Raw genomic sequence first — 23631 nt, forward strand, 5'->3', positions numbered from 1 at the left:
AATTCAATTATTTTAATAATTCATTTAGAAAAGTATTTATGTGAGATTTATGGTTAGATCCACAAATTTCTGAACATTGTCCGTAAAATAATCCTGATCGATTAATTGAAAATCTTGTTTGATTTAATCGTCCCGGAGTACCATCAATTTTTACTCCTAGTGAATGAATTGTTCATGAATGAATCACATCTGCAGATGTAACTAATATTCGAATATGTATTTGATTCAAAATGGAATTATTACCCGGTTTTCTACATCTAAAAGACGAAAATTAAATGAATTTATATCATTAATTGGAACTATATATGAGTCAAATTCAATAGTTTTAAAATCTGAATATTCATAAGATCAGTATCATGATGTCCAATTGTTTTAATAGTAATTATTGGGTTATTAATTTCATCTAGGATGTAGATTAATCGAAGTGAAGGAATAGCAATAAAAACTAAAGTAATAGTTGGTAAAATAGTTCAAATAATTTCAATTAATTGACCTTCTAATAAGTAACGATGTAAAAATTTATTAAAAAATAATGAAAATAGTAATTGTCCTACTAAAACAGTGATAATTACTAAAATTATTAAAGCATGATCATGAAAATATGATAATTGTTCTATTAAAGGTGATGCTCTATCTTGTAATATGAAACTTTTTCAAGTTGAAATTTCTAAAAAAAGTTTAAACTTTATGTTTGGGGTTTAAGTCCAATGCACTAATCTGCCATATTAGAAATTAGCAGATAATATTGATAATTCAGAATAACTGTGTTCTGCTGGTGGGTTAAATTGTAATCATTCAATTGAAGAATTCATTCTTAATGAACTAATTCTTTTTCGTTGTATAGAGAAAGCCTCTCAAAAAATAAATAATAAAAAAATTACTCTAATAAGGGAAATTAAAGACCCAATTGATGAAACAATATTTCATAGAGTAAAAATATCAGGGTAATCTGAATATCGTCGTGGTATTCCTATTAGTCCTAAAAAATGTTGTGGAAGAAATGTTAAATTTACTCCAATAAATATAATAAAAAATTGAATTTTTAAGTAGAAATTATTTAAGGTTAGACCCGTGAATAAAGGGAATCATTGAACAATTCCTGCTATAATTGCAAATACTGCACCTATAGAAAGAACATAATGAAAGTGGGCTACAACATAATAAGTATTATGTAAAACAATATCAATTGAAGAATTAGCTAAGACTACTCCCGTTAATCCTCCAACTGTAAATAAAAAAATAAATCCTAGTGTCCATAATTTTGCCGGTCTATAATTAATTCTTGATCCATGAAAAGTAGCTAATCATCTAAAAACTTTGATTCCAGTAGGAACTGCAATAATTATAGTAGCTGATGTAAAATAAGCTCGAGTGTCTACATCTATGCCTACTGTAAATATATGATGAGCTCAAACAATAAACGCTAATAAACCAATTGCTATTACAGCATAAATTATTCCTAATGTCCCAAAAGCTTATTTTTTTCTACTCTCTTGTCTTACAATACGAGAAATTAAACCAAAACCTGTGAGAATTAAAATATAAACTTCAGGGGGTCCAAAAAATCAAAATAAATGTTGATATAAGATTGGGAGGTGGGGCTCCAGCAGGGTCAAAAAAAGAAGTATTCAGATTTCGATCAGTTAATAATATAGTAATAGCTCCTGCTAAAACTGGTAAAGATAATAGTAAAAGGATTGCTGTAATTACAACAGCTCATATAAATAAAGGTATTCGATCTAAAGTTATACCTTTAGGTCGTATATTAATTACTGTAGTAATAAAATTAATAGCACCTAGAATTGAAGAAATTCCAGCTAAGTGTAAACTAAAAATGGCTAAATCTACTGAAGATCCTCCATGTGCAATATTAGATGAAAGAGGGGGGTAAACTGTTCATCCAGTTCCTGCACCCCTTTCTACAATTCTTCTTATAATTAGAAGAAATAAAGAGGGAGGTTATAATCAAAAACTTATATTATTTATTCGGTGAAAGGCTATATCTGGGGCACCAATTATTAAAGGGATTAATCAGTTTCCAAAACCTCCAATTATAATTGGCATTACCATGAAAAAAATTATGATAAATGCATGAGCAGTTACGATTACATTATAAATTTGATCATTTCCAATCAAAGTTCCGGGTCTTCCTAACTCTGTTCGTACTAGTACTCTAAGGGAAGTACTTACTATTCCAGCCCAGATTCCAAAAATAAAATATAATGTTCCAATATCTTTATGATTTGTTGAAAACAACCATTTATTCGGTAAAATGGCCGAGTTCAGGCGATAAATTGTAAATTTATTTATTAATATTAATATTCTTTTACCAAGCCTTATAATCAAGTATGATATTAAATTGCAAATATAAAGGTAAATAATTTTTAAGGCTTAGATCAAATAAATAATCAACTTTGAAGGTTGATAATTTAACTTAACTTAAATCTTTAAAGTAAAGTAAAGTAAATGCATTCAAAAATAAAAAGATAAAATTGTTAAATTTTGTTGGTTTAACTAGATTTTCTGTTATTAAAATAGTTAATAAAGAAAATGTTAACCGAATATAAAAGTATAAGGTAATTAACGTTGTAATGATTAAAATTAATCTTAGAGAATATATTTTATTTAAAATTAAGTTATTAACCACAATTCATTTTGGAAGAAACCCTAAAAAGGGGGGTAAACCCTCTAAAGAAAAAAAATTTAAAATAAAAAATAATTTCATTAATTTATTCGTATTCAATGCATTAAAAAGCTGGTTTAGGTTAAATAAATTTAGTTTTATAAAAAAAAAATAATAATATTTAACCTAATAAAAAAATAGATAATAAAATATACTAATCAAATTAAGTAATTTAGAATTTATTATTCCTGCGAGTATTGAACCAATATGATTAATTGAAGAATAAGCTATAATTTTTCGTAAACTTGTTTGATTTAATCCTAAAATTCCTCCTACAATAAAAGAAGTAATAATTACAAATGTTAAAAATTGGGTTATACTTAAATTATACATCACTAAAATTATAGGGGCTAATTTTTGTCATGTTAATAAAATAAGTCCGTTTATTCAATTTAATCCTTCTATTACTTCGGGAAATCAGGAGTGAAAGGGAGCAGCTCCTAATTTTGTTAATAATGCTGAGTTAAGGGTTATCATTAATCAAGTATCAGAATTATTAGGGATATCATCTGAGGAGATTAATGATATAATTACAGCAAATAAAATAATAGTAGAGGCTAAGGCTTGGGTAATAAAATATTTTAAAGATGCTTCTGCAGGGTAAATATTTTTATTTGATTTTATTAAAGGGATAATTCTTAAAAGATTAATTTCAAGACCAATTCATATATTAAATGAAGAATAAGCTGAAATTGAAATTAATGTCCCAATTATTATTGAGTTAAAGAATAGTATTTTATATAATTTTATTATTAAAAAGAAACCTTTATAAATGGGGTATGAACCCAGTAGCTTAAATTTAGCTTACCTTTTTTACACTTTAATATGAGATGTATATTAACTTTTGATGTTAAAAGAAATAGTTTAATCTATTAAGTGTAATTTTTTTGAGGGGTGTATTACACATAATTAATTCTATCAAAATTACCCTTTTTTCAGGCACATCATTATTTTTTTAAAAAACAAGTTTTTAGTTAAACATAAAGTTTTTAATTTACCAAAAAAAGTAATTTAAAAAAATTTTTTTTTAGAAAAAAAATGTGCATTTTTGTGCATTTTTTGCACATTTTTTGCATTTTTGCACATTTTTTGCATCAGGATTTTGTGCATTTTTTTGTAAATTTTTTTACACTAACGGTAAAAGTCAATGAATCATGAAAATTTTCTTTAAAAATTTCAAGTATATGGGTTTTTCTAATATAAATGTTTAATTAATTAAAATAATAGAAATGTAGATATCACCCAAGAGTATATTTAGTATTAGATTTTTAATAATGTTAATAGTTTCTAGTAACTTTATATAAATATAAATAATAATAATTTATAAACTATTAAACTTATGAATTAATTCGATTGTTATATATATAGAAAACTATTACAAAGTTTAAAGACTTAAATTGAAAATCCCAGAAAGAGCATCATTTAGATCTTATTTACCATATTATTAATTTATGAATGGAGAATTATTAATATTATATTAAACCATAATATATTTATAAGTATATCACGTATAAATTTATAAAGAATATAAATTGATTAAATATTAAATAATTCTTTAATTAATATAACCTTTATTTACCTATAAAAAAACCTCTTTTTTTAATAATAAAATAAGGTTTCATATGATTAGAGGATTTAATTTGTTAAAAATTGTTTTATTTTTATATAAAATTCAAATAATTGAACAATAAAAATATAGAATTTTTGGGATATAGTTTGTTTTTATGTTTATATTTTATTAAAATTATCCAAAGTTTTAGTTTAAAAATAATTTTCATAAAATTCAATTTTTTTATAAAAAATTCAAAAAAAATATTTTTTTCTTTATTATTTTAGTTAGTTAATTTGATTTTTAAAATTATTTAAAATTATAGTTTAATAGTTACTTTTTTTTAAAAACCTCCATTTTTTTGTTAATAGAAAATTTTAAAGAGTTGTATTTTTATTAAATTTTGAGGTTAAAATTTTTAATTTATGGGATGAATTTAACTGAAAATTTGAATCAATTATTTTGTAATTTGCATTAAGGGGTACGGGTCAATTTAATTTATGGAATTAATTTAACTGAAAATTTGAATCAATTATTTTGTAATTTGCATTAAGGGGTACGGGTCAATTTAATTTATGGAATTAATTTAACTGAAAATTTGAATCAATTATTTTGTAACTTGCATTAAGGGGTACGGGTCAATTCAATTTATGGAATTGATTTAACTGAAAATTTGAATCAATTATTTTGTAACTTGAATTAAGGGGTGCAGGTCAATTTAATTTATGGAATGTATTTGACTGAAAATTTGAATCAATTATTTTGTAACTTGCATTAAGGGGTGCAGGTCTATTTAATTTATTTAAATTTTTAGGTTATTAAATTAGGATTTTATTAAAAATTGTTACTTAGTTCTCATATAGGAAAAGAATTTGATTTTGTCATAAAATTTTAAATTAAAATAGGTTAAAATTTAAAAAATAAATTTGAAGAATAATTTGTTTTTAATTTAAGTCAGTGGGAAAAATTTTTATAGGCAGGAAGTTCATTTTATGTTTATTTAATTGTTTATATTTTGAAAGTTTTATTTTAACTTGAAAATTAGGTGTTATTTTTTATTATGTGTAAATTATTTTATAGAAGAATTTAACAGTGATTAAAATTATATATTAGAGAAATTTAGATTTAGAAATAGTAAGTATTATTAACAAAATTTGTGCCAGCAGTTGCGGTTATACAAATAATATAATTTAATTTTATTAATAGAAATTAGTGGTAAATAATAATTTTAATATGAAATTTAATAAGAGAAATTTAAAAATTTTATTTAAAAATTTAAATTTGTTAATGAAGTTTAAAAATTTAAAGTATAGACTAGGATTAGAATCCCTATTATTTTAAATGTAAATAAAAATATTAAATGAGTAAGAGTAATGTTCTTGAAAATTAAAAATTTTGGCGGTATTTTAGTCTTTTCAGAGGAACCTGTTCTGTAAATGATAATCCACGATTTAATTTTCTTATATTATTAGTTTGTATATCATCGTAATTGAATATTTTATTAAAATTATAAAAATTTAGAATTTAATATTATAAAATTTATCAGATCAAGGTGCAATTTATATATAATATTAATGGGTTACGATAAAAATATTTTTGGATAATTTTTATTATTAAAAATTTAAATTTGTATTTGATAGTAATTTTAATAAATTAATTAAAATGATTTTAGCTCTAAAATATGCACATATCGCCCGTCGCTTTCATATAATATGGAATAAGTCGTAGTAAGTAGACTTACTGGAAAGTGAGTCTAGAATACAAATTAGAGCTTGATTAAAAAGTATTTTAGTTACATTAAAAAGTTAATTGTGAAATTCAATTTAATTTGAAATAAGAATTTTATTATTTTTTAAGTTATAAAGTTTTAATTTAAGTAAAATTTATTTTATTATTGAAAGAAAAAATTTATTTAATTATAGTAAATTGTATTGTGAAAGAGAATTTTATCATTAAAAAAAGAAAAATTGATTTTTTGTACTTTGTGTATCAGGGTTTATTAAATAATATTTATATATTTAATTTTTTCGAATTTAAAAGAGCTAAAAAATTAAAATTTTTATTGTAGAATAAATAATTTTAAATATTTTTTTTGTAATGAAATTTTCTTCGTTTTTAAATATATCTAGTTTTTTAAGAAAAAAATTTAATTTATTTATTAATTAATATAAATATTTTTTAATATTATTATATTATTAATAGTTAATATTTTTAGGGATGAGCTTAAAAATAAATTTTTATTAGGATATTGATAATGAAATTATAGAATTAGGATTAAAAATTTTCATATTTTGAAGTATGTTATAATTTATAATTAAAATTATATAATTTTTATTTACTATAAATTTTATATTAAAATATAAATTTAAATATAAAAAATTTAGTAATGATAAAATTAGTATATAAATTTATAAGTTTAAAATTTTTTTATCAGGTTAAATAAAGGAATTCGGCAAATATTTTTTCGCCTGTTTATTAAAAACATGTCTTTTTGTGTTAAATTTAAAGTCTGGTCTGCCCTCTGAATATATTGAATAGCCGCGGTATTTTGACCGTGCTAAGGTAGCATAATCATTAGTTTTTTAATTGAAAGCTGGAATGAAGGGTTGAATGAAAAAAAGACTGTCTCTATTTAATTTTTATAATATTTTATTTTTAAGTTCAAAAGCTTAAATAATATTAAAAGACGAGAAGACCCTATAGAGTTTTATAATTTTTTATATAAAAGATTTAGAATTAATTTTTTTATATTTAAAAATTATTTGATTGGGGCGATTTAAAAATTTAATGAACTTTTTTATATTTTTTTATTAATTAATAAATAATTGATCCAAATGTTTTGATTATAAGATAAAATTACCTTAGGGATAACAGCGTAATTTTATTAGAGAGTTCAAATCGATAATAATGGTTGCGACCTCGATGTTGGATTAAAGTTTATAATTGGTGCAGAAGCTAATTAATTAAGTCTGTTCGTCTTTTAAAATTTTACATGATCTGAGTTTAAACCGGTTTAAGCCAGGTTGGTTTCTATCTTTAATTAAATTTAACATTTTAGTACGAAAGGACCAAATGAAAAAAATATTTTTATATTTTGAATTAAAATAATTATTTTGGCAGATTAGTGCAATGAATTTAGAATCTTTAAATGTAATTTATATTACAAATAATACTTGATATTAAAAGATTTTTTAATAATTATAATTTCAAAATTAATTTTAATTATTTGTGTATTAATTAGAATTGCTTTTTTAACGTTGTTAGAAAGTAAGGTTTTAGGATAAATTCAGATTCGTAAAGGTTCAAATAAAGTAGGATTTATTGGTTTAATTCAACCTTTTAGGGAGGCCATTGAATTATTTAGTAAAGAGCAAATTTATCCTTTTATAGCAAATTTTAATCTATATTATTTATTTCCTATTTTTAATTTATTATTATCTTTATTTACATGAATATGTATACCATTTATTAGAATTAATATTAGGTTTAATTTAACGATTTTATTTTTTTTAGCTGTTTCAAGTTCAAGTGTTTATACAATCATATTAGCTGGCTGATATTACGTAGGCTTCCTTCAGTAGCACAAACAATTTCTTATGAAGTAAGATTAGCTTTAATTTTAATATCTTTTTTATTTTTAATTTTAAGTGTAAATTTAATTGATTTAATTAAATATCAAGAATTTATTTGATTTATATATTCATTATTACCATTGTGTTTAAATGGTTAGTTTCAAGATTAGCTGAAACTAATCGAACACCTTTTGATTTTGCTGAAGGAGAATCAGAATTAGTTTCTGGATTTAATGTTGAATATAAATCCTTGATCGGATTTGCCATAATTTTTTTAGCGTAATATGGAAATATTTTGTTTATAAGAATAATATGTGTTTTTTTATTTATATGTAAGCATATCAATAATTTAGACTTATGAGTCTACTAATAAGAGCAATTGTTAAAGTTTGTATTAAGAGTATTAAACCACAAGTTAATACTACTACTTATAAAAATAAATATTAATGATAATATAAATAATATAGGAAAAAATATAATTATATCAGATATTAGTTTAAATAAAATATAAATTTTGGAGACTAATGATGAATATTATTTATATCTGAAGTTTTAAAAGAAACCTTATTTTTGGTTTACAAGACCAATATTTTATTTAAATTATTAAAACTTTAATGTCAATATATTTATTAATAATTATATTTTTTTCTGGTGGGTTAATATTTGTTTTAAATCGAAAACATTTATTAATAATATTATTAAGATTGGAATTTATTGTTATTTCTTTGAATTTTAGGTTATTTTTATATTTAAGAAATATAACTTATGAATATTTTTTTCTATGATTTATTTAACAATAAGAGTATGTGAAGAAGGATTAGGACTGTCTATATTAATTTTAATTGTTCGTATTCATGGTGATGATTATATTACAACTTTTTCATTTTTATGATAATGTATTTATTAGGGTTATTAATATTGATTTCTTTAAGTTTTAAAAGCTTTTGGTTAATACGGTAATTTTTTTTATCTTATCTTTCATATTTATTTTTTCAGCTTTTCAATATTTAATATTTTTTTAGGGTTACGATATATTGTCTTATTGTTTAATTTTTCTAGGTTTTTGAATTTGTAGCTTAATAATTTCAGCTAGAGTAAAATTGTATACTAATAATGAATATTATCATTTAGTAATAATAATTTTAATTATTTTATTATTAAGCTCATATTTGACATTTTTTCTCTTAATTTATGAATTTTTTATTTATATTTTGAAATTAGTTTAATTCCTACGTCAATGTTGATTATTGGTTGAGGATATCAACCTGAGCGTTTAGAGGCTGATATCTATTTATTATTTCATACTTATTAATATTATTACCTATATAAATTATGATTTTTATATTTAATAGAAAAATATTATTTAACTATATTATTTGTATGCATCAAAATTCAACTTCTATTTTTACATTTTTATGTATTAATTTAATTTTTTTTGTTAAAATTCCAATATATTTTTACAGTTATGACTTCCTAAGGCACATGTAGAGGCCCCTATCTCTGGTTCAATAATTATATTAAAATTAGGAGGATATGGACTTTTACCGTTTATACTTATTTTTAAGCAATTTTTAATAAATTTAAATATTTTTTTATAATTATTTGTTTATTAGAGGGTTTTATTGTTTCTTTTATTTGTATTCGTCAAAGTGATATAAAATCTTTAATTACTTACTCTTCTGTTTCTCATATAAGTTTAGTTTTAGCGGGAATTATAACTTTAAATTATTGAGGATTATGAGGAGCTTTATTATATATTAGCTCATGGTTTCTGTTCTTCAGGTTTATTTTGTTTAGCTAATATTTCTTATGAACGAATTCATAGTCGAAGGCTATATTTAAATAAAGGTTTATTAAATATTATACCTAATTTAAGGTTAATTTGATTTTTGTTAGTTTCTTATAATATGGCTGCTCCACCTTTATTAAATTTAATAAGAGAAATTATATTAATCAATAGGATTTTATCTTTTAGTTTATTTAGTATATTATTTTTATCTTTAATATCATTTTTTAGAGCTGTTTATTTATTGTTTTTATATTCATATACTCAACATGGTCAATATTATTCAGGATTATATATATTTAATAGAGGGTTAATTCGTGAATATTTACTAATAATTTTACAATTACATTTAAATTTATTGTTTATAAAATTGGAATTTTTAGTACAATGAATTTAATCTAAATAGTTTAATAAAAATATTAGTTTGTGATACTAAAGATTTTAAATTATTTGTTATATTTATTTTGTAATATTTTTATATTTGAGATTAATATTATTAGGATTTTCATTATATTTATTGATTATAAATTTAACTTATATTTTAGTTTAATTTGTTTCATTAATTTGTATTCGTCAAAGTGATATAAAATCTTTGATTGCTTATTCTTCTGTTTCTTATATAAGTTTAGTTTTAGCTGGAAATATAACTTTAAATTATTGGGGATTGTCGGGGTCTCTATTAATAATATTGGCTCATGGCTCATGTTCTTCAGGTTTATTTTGTTGAGCTAATATTTCTTATGAGCGTATTCATAGTCGAAGTTTATAATTAAATGAAGGTTTATTGAATATTATACCTAATTTGAGATTAATTTGATTTTCATTTTCTTCTAATATAGCTGCGCCTCCTTTGTTAAATTTAACAGGAGAAATTATATTAATTAATAAAATTTCAGCTTTTAGTTTATTTAGAATATTATTTTCATCTTTAATATCATTTTTAGGGCTGTTTATTCTTTATTTTTATATTCTTATACCCAGCATGGTTTGTGAAAATTTATTAATAATTTTACATTGATTACCTTCAAATCTACTTCTTATAAAAATAGAGTTTTTAATTCAACGCATTTAATCTATTTTATATTTATTTATCTATTTTATATTTATGTATTATATTTATATTACTTTTATATTTAAGATTAGTATTATTAAGGTTCTCATTATATTTATTAATTATTAATTTATCCTATATTCTAGAATTTAATTTTTTAATAATAAATTCTAGTAATATTTATTTTGTTAGATTGAATATCTTTACTATTTATAAGTTTTGTTTTATTTAATTTTTCTATAGTAAGTTTTTATAGAGAAGAGTGTATATCTGGGTACATATATATATATATATATATATATATATATATATATATATAAATCGGTTTATTTCATTGGTTGTAATATTTGTTTTTTAGGTTTAGTTTCTCATTGTCCACTAATTTATCATCAAAATTTAGAAAAATTCATAACTGGAATATTAGCTACTTCAAGAAATCCAATTGGTGATGTAACATTAGTAAAATCGATTGTTTGAATATTAAATTTTGGTAGTTGAAATTTTATTTTTTATTTAGAAATTATAAAAGAAGATTATATTATACAATTAATTAGATATTTAGTAGTTTTAGCAGCAATAACAAAAAGAGATCAAATTCCTTTTTCTTCTTGGTTGCCTGCTGCTATGGCTGCACCTACTCCTGTCTCTTCTTTAGTTCAATCTTCTACCCTAGTTACTGCTGGTGTTTATTTATTAATTCGTTTTAATTTTTCATTTAGTAATAATTTAATAATAACTTTATTATTTATTTCATCAATAACAATATTTATATCAGGTTTAGGAGCTAATTCTGAATTTGATTTAAAAAAAATTATTGCTTCATCAACATTGAGGCAATTAGGTTTATTAATATTTATTTTAGCATTAGGAGAATATAAATCAGCATTTTTTAATTTATTAATTCTTGCCTTATTTAAAGCTCTATTCTTTATGTGCTGGTAATATTATTCATAATTTATTTAATTGCCAAGATATTCGTTCAATAGGAGATTTAGTTAAACATTTGCCTTTAACATGTACTTATTTTAATATTTGTAATTTATCTTTATGTGGTTTGCCTTTAATATCAGGGTTTTATTGTAAGGATTAGTTGTTGAATTTATATCAATAAATTATTTACATATTTTTATTTATTCAATTTTATTTTATATTACTATTGGATTAACAGTGTCTTATAGATTACGTTTAACTAATTATTCAATAACTGGGTCCTTTCATTTCTTCACATGTCATTCATGAGAGAAGAATAATTATATTAAAAGTAATAAGGGGCTCAATTTGATTTGTAATTTTTAGTGGGAGAATATTTTCATGATTAATTTCTTCTACCCCTTATTTTATTTGTCTTACATTTTTTATAAAGTATTATAATGTTACAATGAAAATGTAATGTTTTTTTTTAAACTATATAAATAGAAATAAAAACAAAATTTCATTGCTTAAGAATTAAGTTAGAAGCTTATTCTTAATTTTCTTATTTCTTTGATTGGAGAATAACTCATTTTGATCATTAACAGTGATAGACCTCTTTTTGGATTCAATTAAAAATAAGGATTTATATAAAATCAAACTTTTAGGTCGAAACTAAATACAATATTTTGCTTCTTATTTAAGATAAATTGATTTATTCAATAATTTTTAAATGCAACTTGAATGTTATAATTAACTATTATCCTAATTAATTCAATTTAATGCTCCTTGGTTTCATTCATGGTATAAACCTCACAGTAAAATAAAAATAAAGATAATTAAAATTATTGAATTATTTATAATGTTAGAAATTTTTATTGTTATAATTAATGGTAAAAGTAAGGTAATTTCAACATCAAAAATTAAAAAAATAATTGCAAGAAAAAATGTAGTGAAAAGGGAAGACGAGCTGAAGTTTTAGGATCAAACCCACATTCAAAAGGGCTTCTTTTTTCTCGATCATAATATCTTTGTTTAGAAATTAAATTTAAAATAATTGTTAGTAGTATTAAAATTAAGCAAATTATTATTATTAATCTTATTAAAATTTTAATTACTTATACTAGAATCTAGATTTTTTGATTGGAAGTCAAATATAATTTTTATATTATATAAATTATCTACCTCATCAATATATAGAAATATATAAGAATAATCATACTACATCAACAAAGTATCAGTATCAGGCAGCTGCTTCAAATCCGAAATGGTGGATAGAAGAAAAATGATTTAAAAATTGACGAATTGTACAAATTAATAAAAATGTTGTTCCAATAATTACATGTAAACCATGGAATCCTGTTGCTATGAAAAAAGAAGAGCCATAAACTGAATCTGCAATAGAAAACGGAGCTTCGATATATTCATATCCTTGTAGGATTGTAAAGTAGATTCCTAGAATAACTGTAAAAATTAATCCTTGGAGGCCTTGAGTAAAATTAAAAATAAGGATTTATATAAAATCAAACTTTTGGGGCGAAACTAAATACAATATTTTGCTTCTTATTTAAGATAAATTGATTTATTCAATAATTTTTAAATGCAACTTAAATGTTATAATTAATAATTATTCTAATTAATTCAACTTAAGGCTCCCTGATTTCATTCATGGTATAATCTCATAATAAAATGAAAATAAAAATAATTAAAATTATTGAATAGTTTAGGATATTAGACATTTTTATTGTTGTAATTAATGGTAAAAGTAAGGTAATTTCTGTTAAAAATAATACTTTTCTGGTTTGTATTTAATAATATAGGTATTAGTTTTTTTACTTTCTGGTCTACTGTTAAGATATATGAAAATAAAAAAGAAGAAGTCAGTTAGTGAGAATCATAGAGAATTATCGAGAATGATTCATTATTAAGGTTAAGATGATATATTGATATGATTTGTATTGTACATGGAGTTGACAAATAAAGGTGTATAAGAAGGAAGACTATAAGTTAATTATTTAAAAAAACAACAGGTTATGGGCCCAGGTGATTCTGTGGATAATTAAAATATAAAGAAAATGGCTAATTCACAAATAAAAAATATTTATAACATAGAACTATTGAATGGTGAAAATTATTACTCATGGAAATTTAGAGTGAAAATATTACTAGAAGAAAAAGATGTGGCAGAATGGATAGAAAAAGAATTTGTGGAATCAGATTATACAGTGGAAAAAGACAAAAAGGAAGCTATGAAAAAAGATAAGTTATGTAAGTCATTGATAATACAATGTTTGGATGATAAGCAATTAGAATTTGTAACGGAGAAAAATACAGCCTATGGTATATGGCAAGCTTTAGGAGATATTTATGAAAAAAAAGGATTACCCGGGCAAATGCTGCTAAGAAGAATGTTAATGTCATTAAAATTAAAAGAGAATGAAGATTTGGAAGGTTATTTGACAGAATTTGATGACCTTGTTAGGAAGATAAGAGCTACAGGGGCTGTTATGAGTGATGAGGACATTGTATGTATGTTAATGATGGGGATGCCTCCAAGTTTTGAAACAGTTATAACAATATTAGAGAATATGGATCCTAAAGTGTTAACAATAGATTTCGTCAAAAGAAAATTTAGAAGTGAAGTAGAAAGAAGAAAAGCATTAAAATCTGAACAATCAACTTATGAACAAAAATCAGCAGTATTTAATACTACAAATACTAGAAAAATAGTGTGTTTCCGGTGTCACAAGGAAGGACATATGCAAAAAGACTGTAAAGAAAGTGTACCAGGGCAATCAAATTCAAGAGTTGTGCAAGGTGGTTTTACAAGAGGTAGTTTCAGAGGAAATTATAGAGGTGGTTATAGTAGAGGAGGTTTTCGAGGATATGCAACTCCAAGTAGAGGTTTCACTCGAGGTAGAAGTTATCATACAAACTACAGAAATCAGGGAAATCATGTAGAGGTGAACAAGAAACAAAGTTCAGAAGATCAGGAAGAGCAAGATGGAATATGTTTTTTGATGAATGGTAATGAAAGTAAGATTGTAAGTAACGATAATATCTCATTCTATATAGATTCAGGCTGTACAGATCATTTAGTAAATAATAACAAATATTTTTATGAATATTTAGAATTAAAAACACCAATTAACATAGCAGTAGCAAAGAATAATGAATATTTGAGGGCAATAGGTATTGGAAATATTAAAGTTTTGAGTAAAATAAATGGAAAGATCATTGAATGCATAATAAAAAATGTTTTTTACATTCCAAATTTAAGGAAGAATTTATTATCAGTAAAAAGATTAGAAATGTCTAATGTATCTGTAGTTTTTGAGGGTGGTCAGGTTAGTTTATATAATGAAAATAAATTGATAGGAGTAGGATTTAGAAACAGGCTTTATGAGATTATTTTTGAGTATAAGATAGAAAATCGATGTTTTATGATTGAAAATGATGACAATGAATCAATGATGTGGCATAAAAGATTAGGGCATATATGTAATGCAAATTTAAAGTTATTAGTTGATAAAAGAATGGTAAAAGGTTTGGAAAATGTAAATGTAAATAAAATTGATTTTTGTGAAGCCTGTGTAAAAGGTAAAATGACAAAACTTAGATTTGAAACAAGATCACATGCAAAAAGATTATTAGAGATTGTTCATACTGATGTTGTCGGACCAATAACGCCACTAAGTCACGATGGGGGTAAATATTTTGTTACATTTGTGGATGATTTTTCTAATTTTTGTACAGTGTATATCATAAAAGGTAAAGATGAGGTGTTTAAGTGTTTTGAAGAATATGTAAATATGGTACAATCAAAATTTAACATAAAATTGGCAGTGCTAAGATGTGACAATGGAGGGGAATATATTTCCAAAGATATAAAAGATTTATGTAAATCAAATGGAACTGTTTTAGATTATACAATACCATATACGCCACAGCAGAATGGTAAGGCTGAGAGGTTTAATAGAAGTTTGTTGGAAAAGGCAAGAACAATGATAGAAGAAGCCAACCTGCCAAAAACATTTTGGAATGAGAGCATTAGAGTAGCTGCTTATATTTTAAATCGTAGCCCTAGCAAACATTTAGAAAATGTTACACCAGCAGAATTGTGGTATGGTAAAAAACCTGATATAAAAAATATTAAGATATTTGGATGTACAGCATATGCTCATATACAAAAACAATTTAGAGAAAAGTTTGATCCAGTTTCTGAAAAAATGATTTTTATAGGATATACAAATACAGGTTATAGATTGTGGAGTATAAAAGGAAAAAGGGTGATAGTAGCACGAGATGTTATATTTAATGAAACTGATTTTATTTATAAAATAAAAAAGGCAAGTATTGAAATAAATAATAGAGAACAAAACAGTTTAGAAGAAAACGCTGAAATAGAATCCGAAGAAGATGAGAGTAATGATGAAGCTCATAAAAGAAAAAATTTTGAAAGAATAAAAAGGAAAGTCAAAATTCCAGAAAAATATAATGATTATGAATTATATATGGCATTTGATGCAGTATCATTTGTAGAAAAAGTACCAGAGACAGTGGAGGAAATAGATAATAGAAGTGACAAAAATATGTGGATACAGGCTATGAAAAGGGAAATTGATTCAATTGAGAAAAATGAGACATGGAATGAAGTAGAGAAACCGGAAAAAGCAGAAATTTTGACAGCTAAATGGGTATTTGCTAAGAAACCATTAGAAACAATAATGGAAGACAGATACAAAGCGAGATTAGTTGTACGAGGATGTGGACAGAGAAATACTTATGATTATGATGATATATATTCACCTGTGGCAAAAATGACAACAATAAGGACTCTTCTAACAGTGAGCAATCAATATGGATATTATATAAAACAACTTGATGTGAAAACGGCATTTCTAAATGGAGATTTAAAAGAAGAAATATATGTTTATGCGCCAGAGAGGGTAAATTGTAAACCAGGATGTGTTTTAAAATTGAATAAAGCTCTTTATGGCTTAAAACAAGCTGCAAAATGCTGGAATATAAAAATAAATACATATTTATTAAATTTAGGTTTTACAAGATCAGAAACTGATTATTGTCTATATACAAAAGTTGATGAAGATAAACAAATTATGTATTTATTACTCTACGTGGATGATATCATATTAGCAGGGCAAAAATTAAATAAAATTGAAATTTGTAAAAATGATTTAATGAGATGTTTTGATATAAAAGATAAAGGAGATTTAAAGAGTTTTCTAGGACTTGAAGTAAATTATATTAAAGAAGAAGGAATCTTGGAATTAAGTCAAAGAAGATATTTACTTGGAATATTAGAAAGATTTAATTTTGATAATTGCAATCCCACAGCAACACCTATAGATCCAAAGTTTAATATTTTTGAAAATAAAGATGATGAATGCACACTACCAGTAAGACAACTAATTGGATGTTTAATGTATCTGATGCTTGGAACAAGACCAGATATCAGTTACTCAGTAAATTATTTAAGTAGATTTCAAGATAAAAATAATAGTTTGGTGTGGACAGGATTAAAAAGAATTTTAAGATATTTAAAAGGAACAGTTAATATGCATTTAAAATTTGAAAGAAAAAATAATGAGAGTTTGTTTGAGTTTTATGTGGATTCTGATTGGGGAAGTGAAGTGGTAGATAGAAAATCAGTGTCAGGATATTTAATTAAATTATTTGGTAATATAGTGATGTGGGTAACAAGAAAACAAAATTGTGTGACTCTTTCAAGCTCAGAAGCTGAGTTAGTGGCATTATGTTCCGCAGTACAAGATTGCTTATGGTTTAAGAAATTATTGTTTGATATGAAAGTCAATATTCAAAATTTTAAAATATATGAGGACAATCAAGGATGTATAGCTTTGATAAAAAATCCCGAAAATAACAAACGTGTAAAACATATAGATATAAAATACAACTTTGTGTGTGACATTTTAAATACAAAGAAAATGGAATTAACTTTTATTGGAACTAAAAATCAAGTAGCAGACATTTTAACAAAGGGGCTCCACAAAAGACAGTTTTATAAGAATAGAGATTATTTAAATTTATGTTAAGATATTTTGTTTATTATTTATTGTTAATAAAAGAAAAAAAAATCAAAATATAATATTTGAAATTTCATAGAAAAGTATTAAGAGAGGGTGTTAAAAATAATACTTTTCTGGTTTGTATTTAATAATATAGGTATTAGTTTTTTTACTTTCTGGTCTACTGTTAAGATATATGAAAATAAAAAAGAAGAAGTCAGTTAGTGAGAATCATAGAGAATTATCGAGAATGATTCATTATTAAGGTTAAGATGATATATTGATATGATTTGTATTGTACATGGAGTTGACAAATAAAGGTGTATAAGAAGGAAGACTATAAGTTAATTATTTAAAAAAACAACAATTTCAACATCAAAAATTAAAAAAATAATTGCAATTAAGAAAAATGTAAACGAGCTGAATTTTTTGGATCAAATCTACATTCAATGGATCTTCTTTTTACTCCAAATTAACTTTAATTATTAATAATATGAAAATTAAACAAATTATTGTTATTAATCTTATTTAAATCTTAATTATTTATACTAGAATCTAGATTTTTTTATTGGAAGAATAGAGGAGAAATGATTTAAAAATTGACAATGGTACAAATTAATAAAAATGTACCAATAATAACATGTAATCCATGAAAGCCTGTTGCTATAAAAAAAGAAGATCCGTAAACAGAATTTGCAATTGAGAAAGGGGCTTCAATGTATCCATACCCCTGTAAAATTGTAAAATAAATTCCTAAAATAACTGTAAAAATTAATTCCTCGAATCCTTGTGTAAAATTATTTTCTATTAACCTATGATGAGCTCATGTTACTGTTAATCCTGATGTTAGTAAAATTAAAGTATTTAGAAGGGGAATTTCAATTTGATTAAATGTTTGAATTCCTTTAGGTGGTCATAATAATCACTAGTTCTATCCTAGCGACTAAGGATCTATGAAAAAAGCATCAAAAAAAGGAAATACTTCGCATGTAATAAATAAAATTATTCCTCAACGATGACCTTTTGTAACGAAGAAAGTATGTAATCCTCGATAGGTTTCTTCTCGAACAATGTCTCGTCATCATTGATATATAATAAGTATTGTAATTAATAAACCAATTGTATAAATGAAATCATTAAATTAATCCTATTATTGTTGTTATAGCTCCTAATGCTCCTAATAAAGGTCATGGACTAATATGAACTAAATGAAATGGGTGACTTTTATGTATCGAGATTAATTTACTTCTTTAAAATATAAAGTTCTTAAAATAGCAAAAACATAAGATTGAATAATTGCAACCGCCGATTCAAGAGTAATAAGTAAAATTTGGAGAATAATTAATAAATTTACTAAAGTAATTGTTTTAATTGGTCCAGTATTTCCTAATTAAGTTATTAATAGATGACCAGCAATTATAATTGCTAAAGTTCCGGGGCAGATAATATTTCTAATAGTTTCAATATTATAAATCTTAGTTATTTATATATATATATATATATATATATATATATATATATATATGGTTCTTATGAAAATATAAGGGAATAAGCATAAAAATTATTAAATAAAATAATTGAAAATAAGGAAAAAAAAATTAAGGATCTTCCTTGAGATTTATGATTTCCTAAAGAAATTTTAAATTCTTCATGTGAAGTTATAATAATTTTATTTTAAAAAATATTAAACCGCGATGGGATTAATCAAAATAATGGGGGGATAATTCTTAATCCAATAAAAGTTCTTAATCAATTTAATGAAAAATTGAAATTTGAAGTTGAATCAAATGATGAAAATAATTAAAATTATTAAAACAAAAGAAAATTCTTAAAAAGAAAAATATTAATGTTAATCAGTATGAAGGTTTTATTTGTGGGATTAAAAATTATCAAAATGAATCAGAAAGTAAAAACTGCATTGAAAGAAAAATAATTATCCGGAAAAAGTGATAATCAACATATTCAAGGAAAAGGTAAACATATACTACAATCAATTAAAAAACAAAACAGAAATTAAAAAAAAAACCAAAGAAGTAATATTATATATCAAGTGGCTTGTTCTAACGCTGTCTATATGAGGCAGACATCTCAGAATTTGGAAAATAGACCAAAAGGTGATGAATATGATAAAAAAACTACATTAACGAACAATAAAATAAAAAAAAAATATAAATCCAATTATAAAGATTAAAAAATTCTTGAAACAGAATCTAATACACGAAAAAGAATATTTTTAGAAATGGTTCACATTCATAAGAACGAAAAAGCTATGAATGATAAAAAAGACCTAAATAATTTAAGTAAAATTTATATAAATATATATATATATATATATATATATATATATATATATATATAGAGAGAGAGAGAGAGAGAGAGAGATATTGTGAAATTATAACAATCATTAATTTTGTTGGTTGTTCGATGTTACTATAATCTTTTTATCAGGAATTTGTTACGTTATTCTATTTTTAAGGCTGATATCATACAGGTATATATATTATATAAGATGCCGGCATGTACTATGTGGCTTTATATATTTGAGTCACGTGACCGTCCAGACATTGGGGCGAAAATCGAAAAGGATTTATCGTCTCTTCTACACAGAATATTATATGGGGCGAAAAGTCGATGTCATAAATGCATTGAAAAGGTATATATACAGGACGAAAAAAAATATCATGTGAAAAAGGGTATATACAAGAAGTATCGAAAATGAAGTGGTATAAACAGAGTAAAAATTATCGATGTCAAAAGGGACATGTTACGACTTCTAAATTTTATATGGAAGCTAAACCTGGCAACGCTGCGACCACGAGGGCCCAGAAGAGAGACAGCAAAAACCCAGGTCATTCAAGATACACACCACAAGAGTAGCAGACGTAAAATTTATAAAAATTCGTTTAATGTATAATAATTCAATATCAATATGTGAGATGCAAGGATAATATAAGTAATTAAAGTTGTGCGTTTACGAAATACAATAGTGTATCATTATTATTATAATAAAAGAAAAAAAGAACAAACACCGACACCTAAACATTTTGGTCCTCCGATCCGCTTGAGACGATATCCAGCTAATTCCGATGATAAGCCGACAGACAAAAAAGTGAGTTTTTTCCTTTATTTTGCTTTGAAATGTGGCCCTTGTTTGAAGAGTAAAGTTAATTCAACCTTATATCAATTTAAATTATTTCATATATAGAAATTCTTCGCATGTAACTCGCTTTCGCCGGTATATTTTGTTTACGATTTTATACCTAACACGAATTATCAGTTTAGTTTTTTTGTTAGAATTCTTGGTGTTGTTGTGCGTTCATATTACACTGTTGCCAACAATTTAAATTTCGCACAAAGATTATTATTGCATCATTTTCAAATTAAAATGGCTGAAGATCTATTTAAAACCTTAATTAAAAAACGAGGTGTTCTTAAAGGAAAAGTTTCTGTTTTTAGCAATAAAATTACAAAATTACAGGAAAGTTTTTTGAATGAAGAAAATATTTCGGAACAAACTATCATTGAATTAGAAGATAGAATCGGTCAGATTAGTGATATTACTAATGAGTTTGATAGTATTCAGAGTCAAATTGAAATGGAAATTTTAGATGATGAATCCAAGTTTATGGAACAATTAGCTCAACGAGAGCAGTTCTTACAAAATTTTTATGATTCATTTGCGTCAGCAAAACATTTATTGAATCAATTAAAACCAGCTAATAATAGTAACAGTGATCATAATTCCGATAAGAATTCTCCTGCAGTAAAATTGCCAGACATAAAATTACCTACATTTAGTGGGTCTTCAAATACCTGGCTTGAGTTTCGAGACACGTTTACCGCATTAATAAACGACAACCCTGATATTGATGATATAAATAAATTTCACTATTTAAGGGATAGTCTAGAGGGTAGCGCTAGTCAGATTATTCAATCTCTTGAAATTTCTGCAGGAACGTATAAGGTTGCATGGGATTTGTTATGCAAACGATATGATAATAAAAAAGCATTGATATACAATCATTTAGATGCATTGTTTGGTTTAGAAAAAACAGAAAACAGAAAAGTCTCATCTTTTAAATTAAGAAATCTCTCAGATACAGTCTCCAAACACTTGAGGGCTCTTAACAGTCTTAAACTTCCCACGGATCAGTGGGATATTCTAATTTTACATTTAATGGCCAAAAGTTTGGACGATGGATCTGTTAGTAAATGGGAGGAATACAAGTCTAAAAAAGATTTGCCTTCTTTTGAGGATATGTATGAATTTTTAAGAAGTAGATCAGACTTGCTAGAGCGATTAGAGTTGAACAAACTTTAACAGGGATCCAAGTCAGGGAAAACCAGGGGCTTACTTTCTGCCGATTCAGAAAGTAATTCACATGAAAACAAAACATCTTTTCAAGGTTTCAAGTGTGCCATATGCAGAGGTGATCACAGAGTGTTTATGTGCGACAAATTCAAGGCAATGTCTGTGCTAAATCGCATAGAACAAGCCAAAAGACTAAAGTTATGCTTAAACTGACTTCGAAGTGGCCACAAAACCAACCAATGCAGATTGTATGCTTCATGTAAAACATGTAAGGGTAAACACAATACTCTTTTACACATAGGAAACAAAAATCAAGCAAATCAAAATATAAATCAAGAAAATGTTTCCCTAACTACAAGTTCGGAACATTTTCAAATTCTGTTATCCACTGTAGTAGTAGATGTTTTAAACAGTTATGGTGCTTACGTACCTGTTCGAGCTATTCTAGATTCAGGATCAATGTCTTCCTTTATAACTCTTCACTCAAAACTAAATATTCCAAAGCAAACAATGAATTTCGCTGTTTCTGGTTTGAACAGTTCCGTCTCTAATGTGAAATATAAATGTTGTTTAAAATTTAAATCTCAACATAAAAATTTTATGACGGACTTGTCTTGTTTTATTTTGCCAGAAATAACTGGAAACTTGCCTACATTTTACATTGATAAGCAAAAGCTATTGATACCTAAATATATCAATTTGGCTGATAAAAACTGATAAGAGCCCGGACCAATCGAGATGCTGATAGGTGCTGATATTTTTTGGAATGTTTTATGTCCAAACCAATTGAAGTTAAATACAAATGGTCCTGTTTTACAGGAAACTCAGCTTGGATGGTTGGTTTCAGGTAAAATACAAGGCTTTCAGCTTTCTAATAATATAGTTTGTAATTTGGTTAAAAATGAAGGTGATTTATATATCCAAGACCAGTTATCAAAATTCTTTGAAATAGAAAGTGTTAAAACTGCCAGTCCTTGGTCCAAAGAGGAAATGGACTGTGAAACCCCTTTGTAAAGACACAACAACAAGAACTCAAGAAGGTAGTTTTGTTGTATCGATTCCATTGAAAGCAAGTCCAAAAATATTAGGTGAATCTTTAGGTCTAGCCAAAAGAAGATTCAAATCGCTTGAGCAAAAATTCTCAAAAGAATACCAATTCTCAAGAATGTACAAGAATTTTATCCTCGAATATGAAAAGCTCAATCATATGCAAAACATAGGAGAGGTATCTGAAGTAAATCATGAGGATTAATGAACTTCAGCTAAAAGGACCGGCAATTCAAGATGATTTAGTGTCAATATTATAACGCTTTAGACAATATAAATATGTTGTTACCGCGGACATTGAAAAAATGTACCGTCAGGTCTTGGTGTCAAAAGATCAGCATAAAATGCAAAGAATTCTATGGCGAGATAACGAAAATAAAGCACTAAGTGTCTGTGAACTTTCCACGGTAACTTATGGTACTACAAGTGCACCATTTTTAGCTATTAGGTGTTTAGTAGAATTAGGTAAACTTTGTGAAAGAGAATTCCCGATTATTTCAAATATTATTCTTCACGACTTCTATGTCGATGACCTTTTGACAGGTGTCGATGACATTCACATTGCAAAAGAAAGTTGTCTTAAATTATGTGAAGTTCTTGGATCAGGCTGCTTTCCACTTCGAAAGTGGCGATCAAACTTTCCGGACATAATGCGTGATCTAAAAGAAGGTA

At 24.7% G+C, this 23631-nt stretch overlaps 1 protein-coding gene and 3 pseudogenes across 1 annotated transcript; 2 read left to right on the forward strand and 2 right to left on the reverse strand.

Annotated features, from left to right (window-relative positions):
- Window positions 1-593: 593 nt before the first annotated feature.
- On the reverse strand, window positions 594-3628 carry LOC130449201 (cytochrome c oxidase subunit 1-like; annotated as a pseudogene).
- Window positions 3629-5592: 1964 nt separating this feature from the next.
- Window positions 5593-11731, forward strand: LOC130449202 (NADH-ubiquinone oxidoreductase chain 5-like; annotated as a pseudogene).
- A 1008-nt stretch (window positions 11732-12739) lies between these two features.
- On the reverse strand, window positions 12740-20595 carry LOC130449203 (cytochrome c oxidase subunit 3-like; annotated as a pseudogene).
- A 600-nt stretch (window positions 20596-21195) lies between these two features.
- On the forward strand, window positions 21196-21921 carry LOC130449204 (uncharacterized). The gene has a single exon (XM_056786881.1). It carries the CDS (start codon window positions 21196-21198, stop codon window positions 21919-21921), a length of 726 nt encoding a protein of 241 aa, XP_056642859.1.
- The last annotated feature ends 1710 nt before the right edge of the window (window positions 21922-23631 follow it).

The sequence above is a fragment of the Diorhabda sublineata genome, chromosome 10 (assembly GCF_026230105.1).
Source record: "Diorhabda sublineata isolate icDioSubl1.1 chromosome 10, icDioSubl1.1, whole genome shotgun sequence".
NCBI lineage: Eukaryota > Metazoa > Arthropoda > Insecta > Coleoptera > Chrysomelidae > Diorhabda > Diorhabda sublineata.

Bases quoted from the DNA above. Each gene is read 5' to 3' on its own strand.
- LOC130449204 (XM_056786881.1), top strand. From the start codon at position 21,196: ATGGAAATTTTAGATGATGAATCCAAGTTTATGGAACAATTAGCTCAA.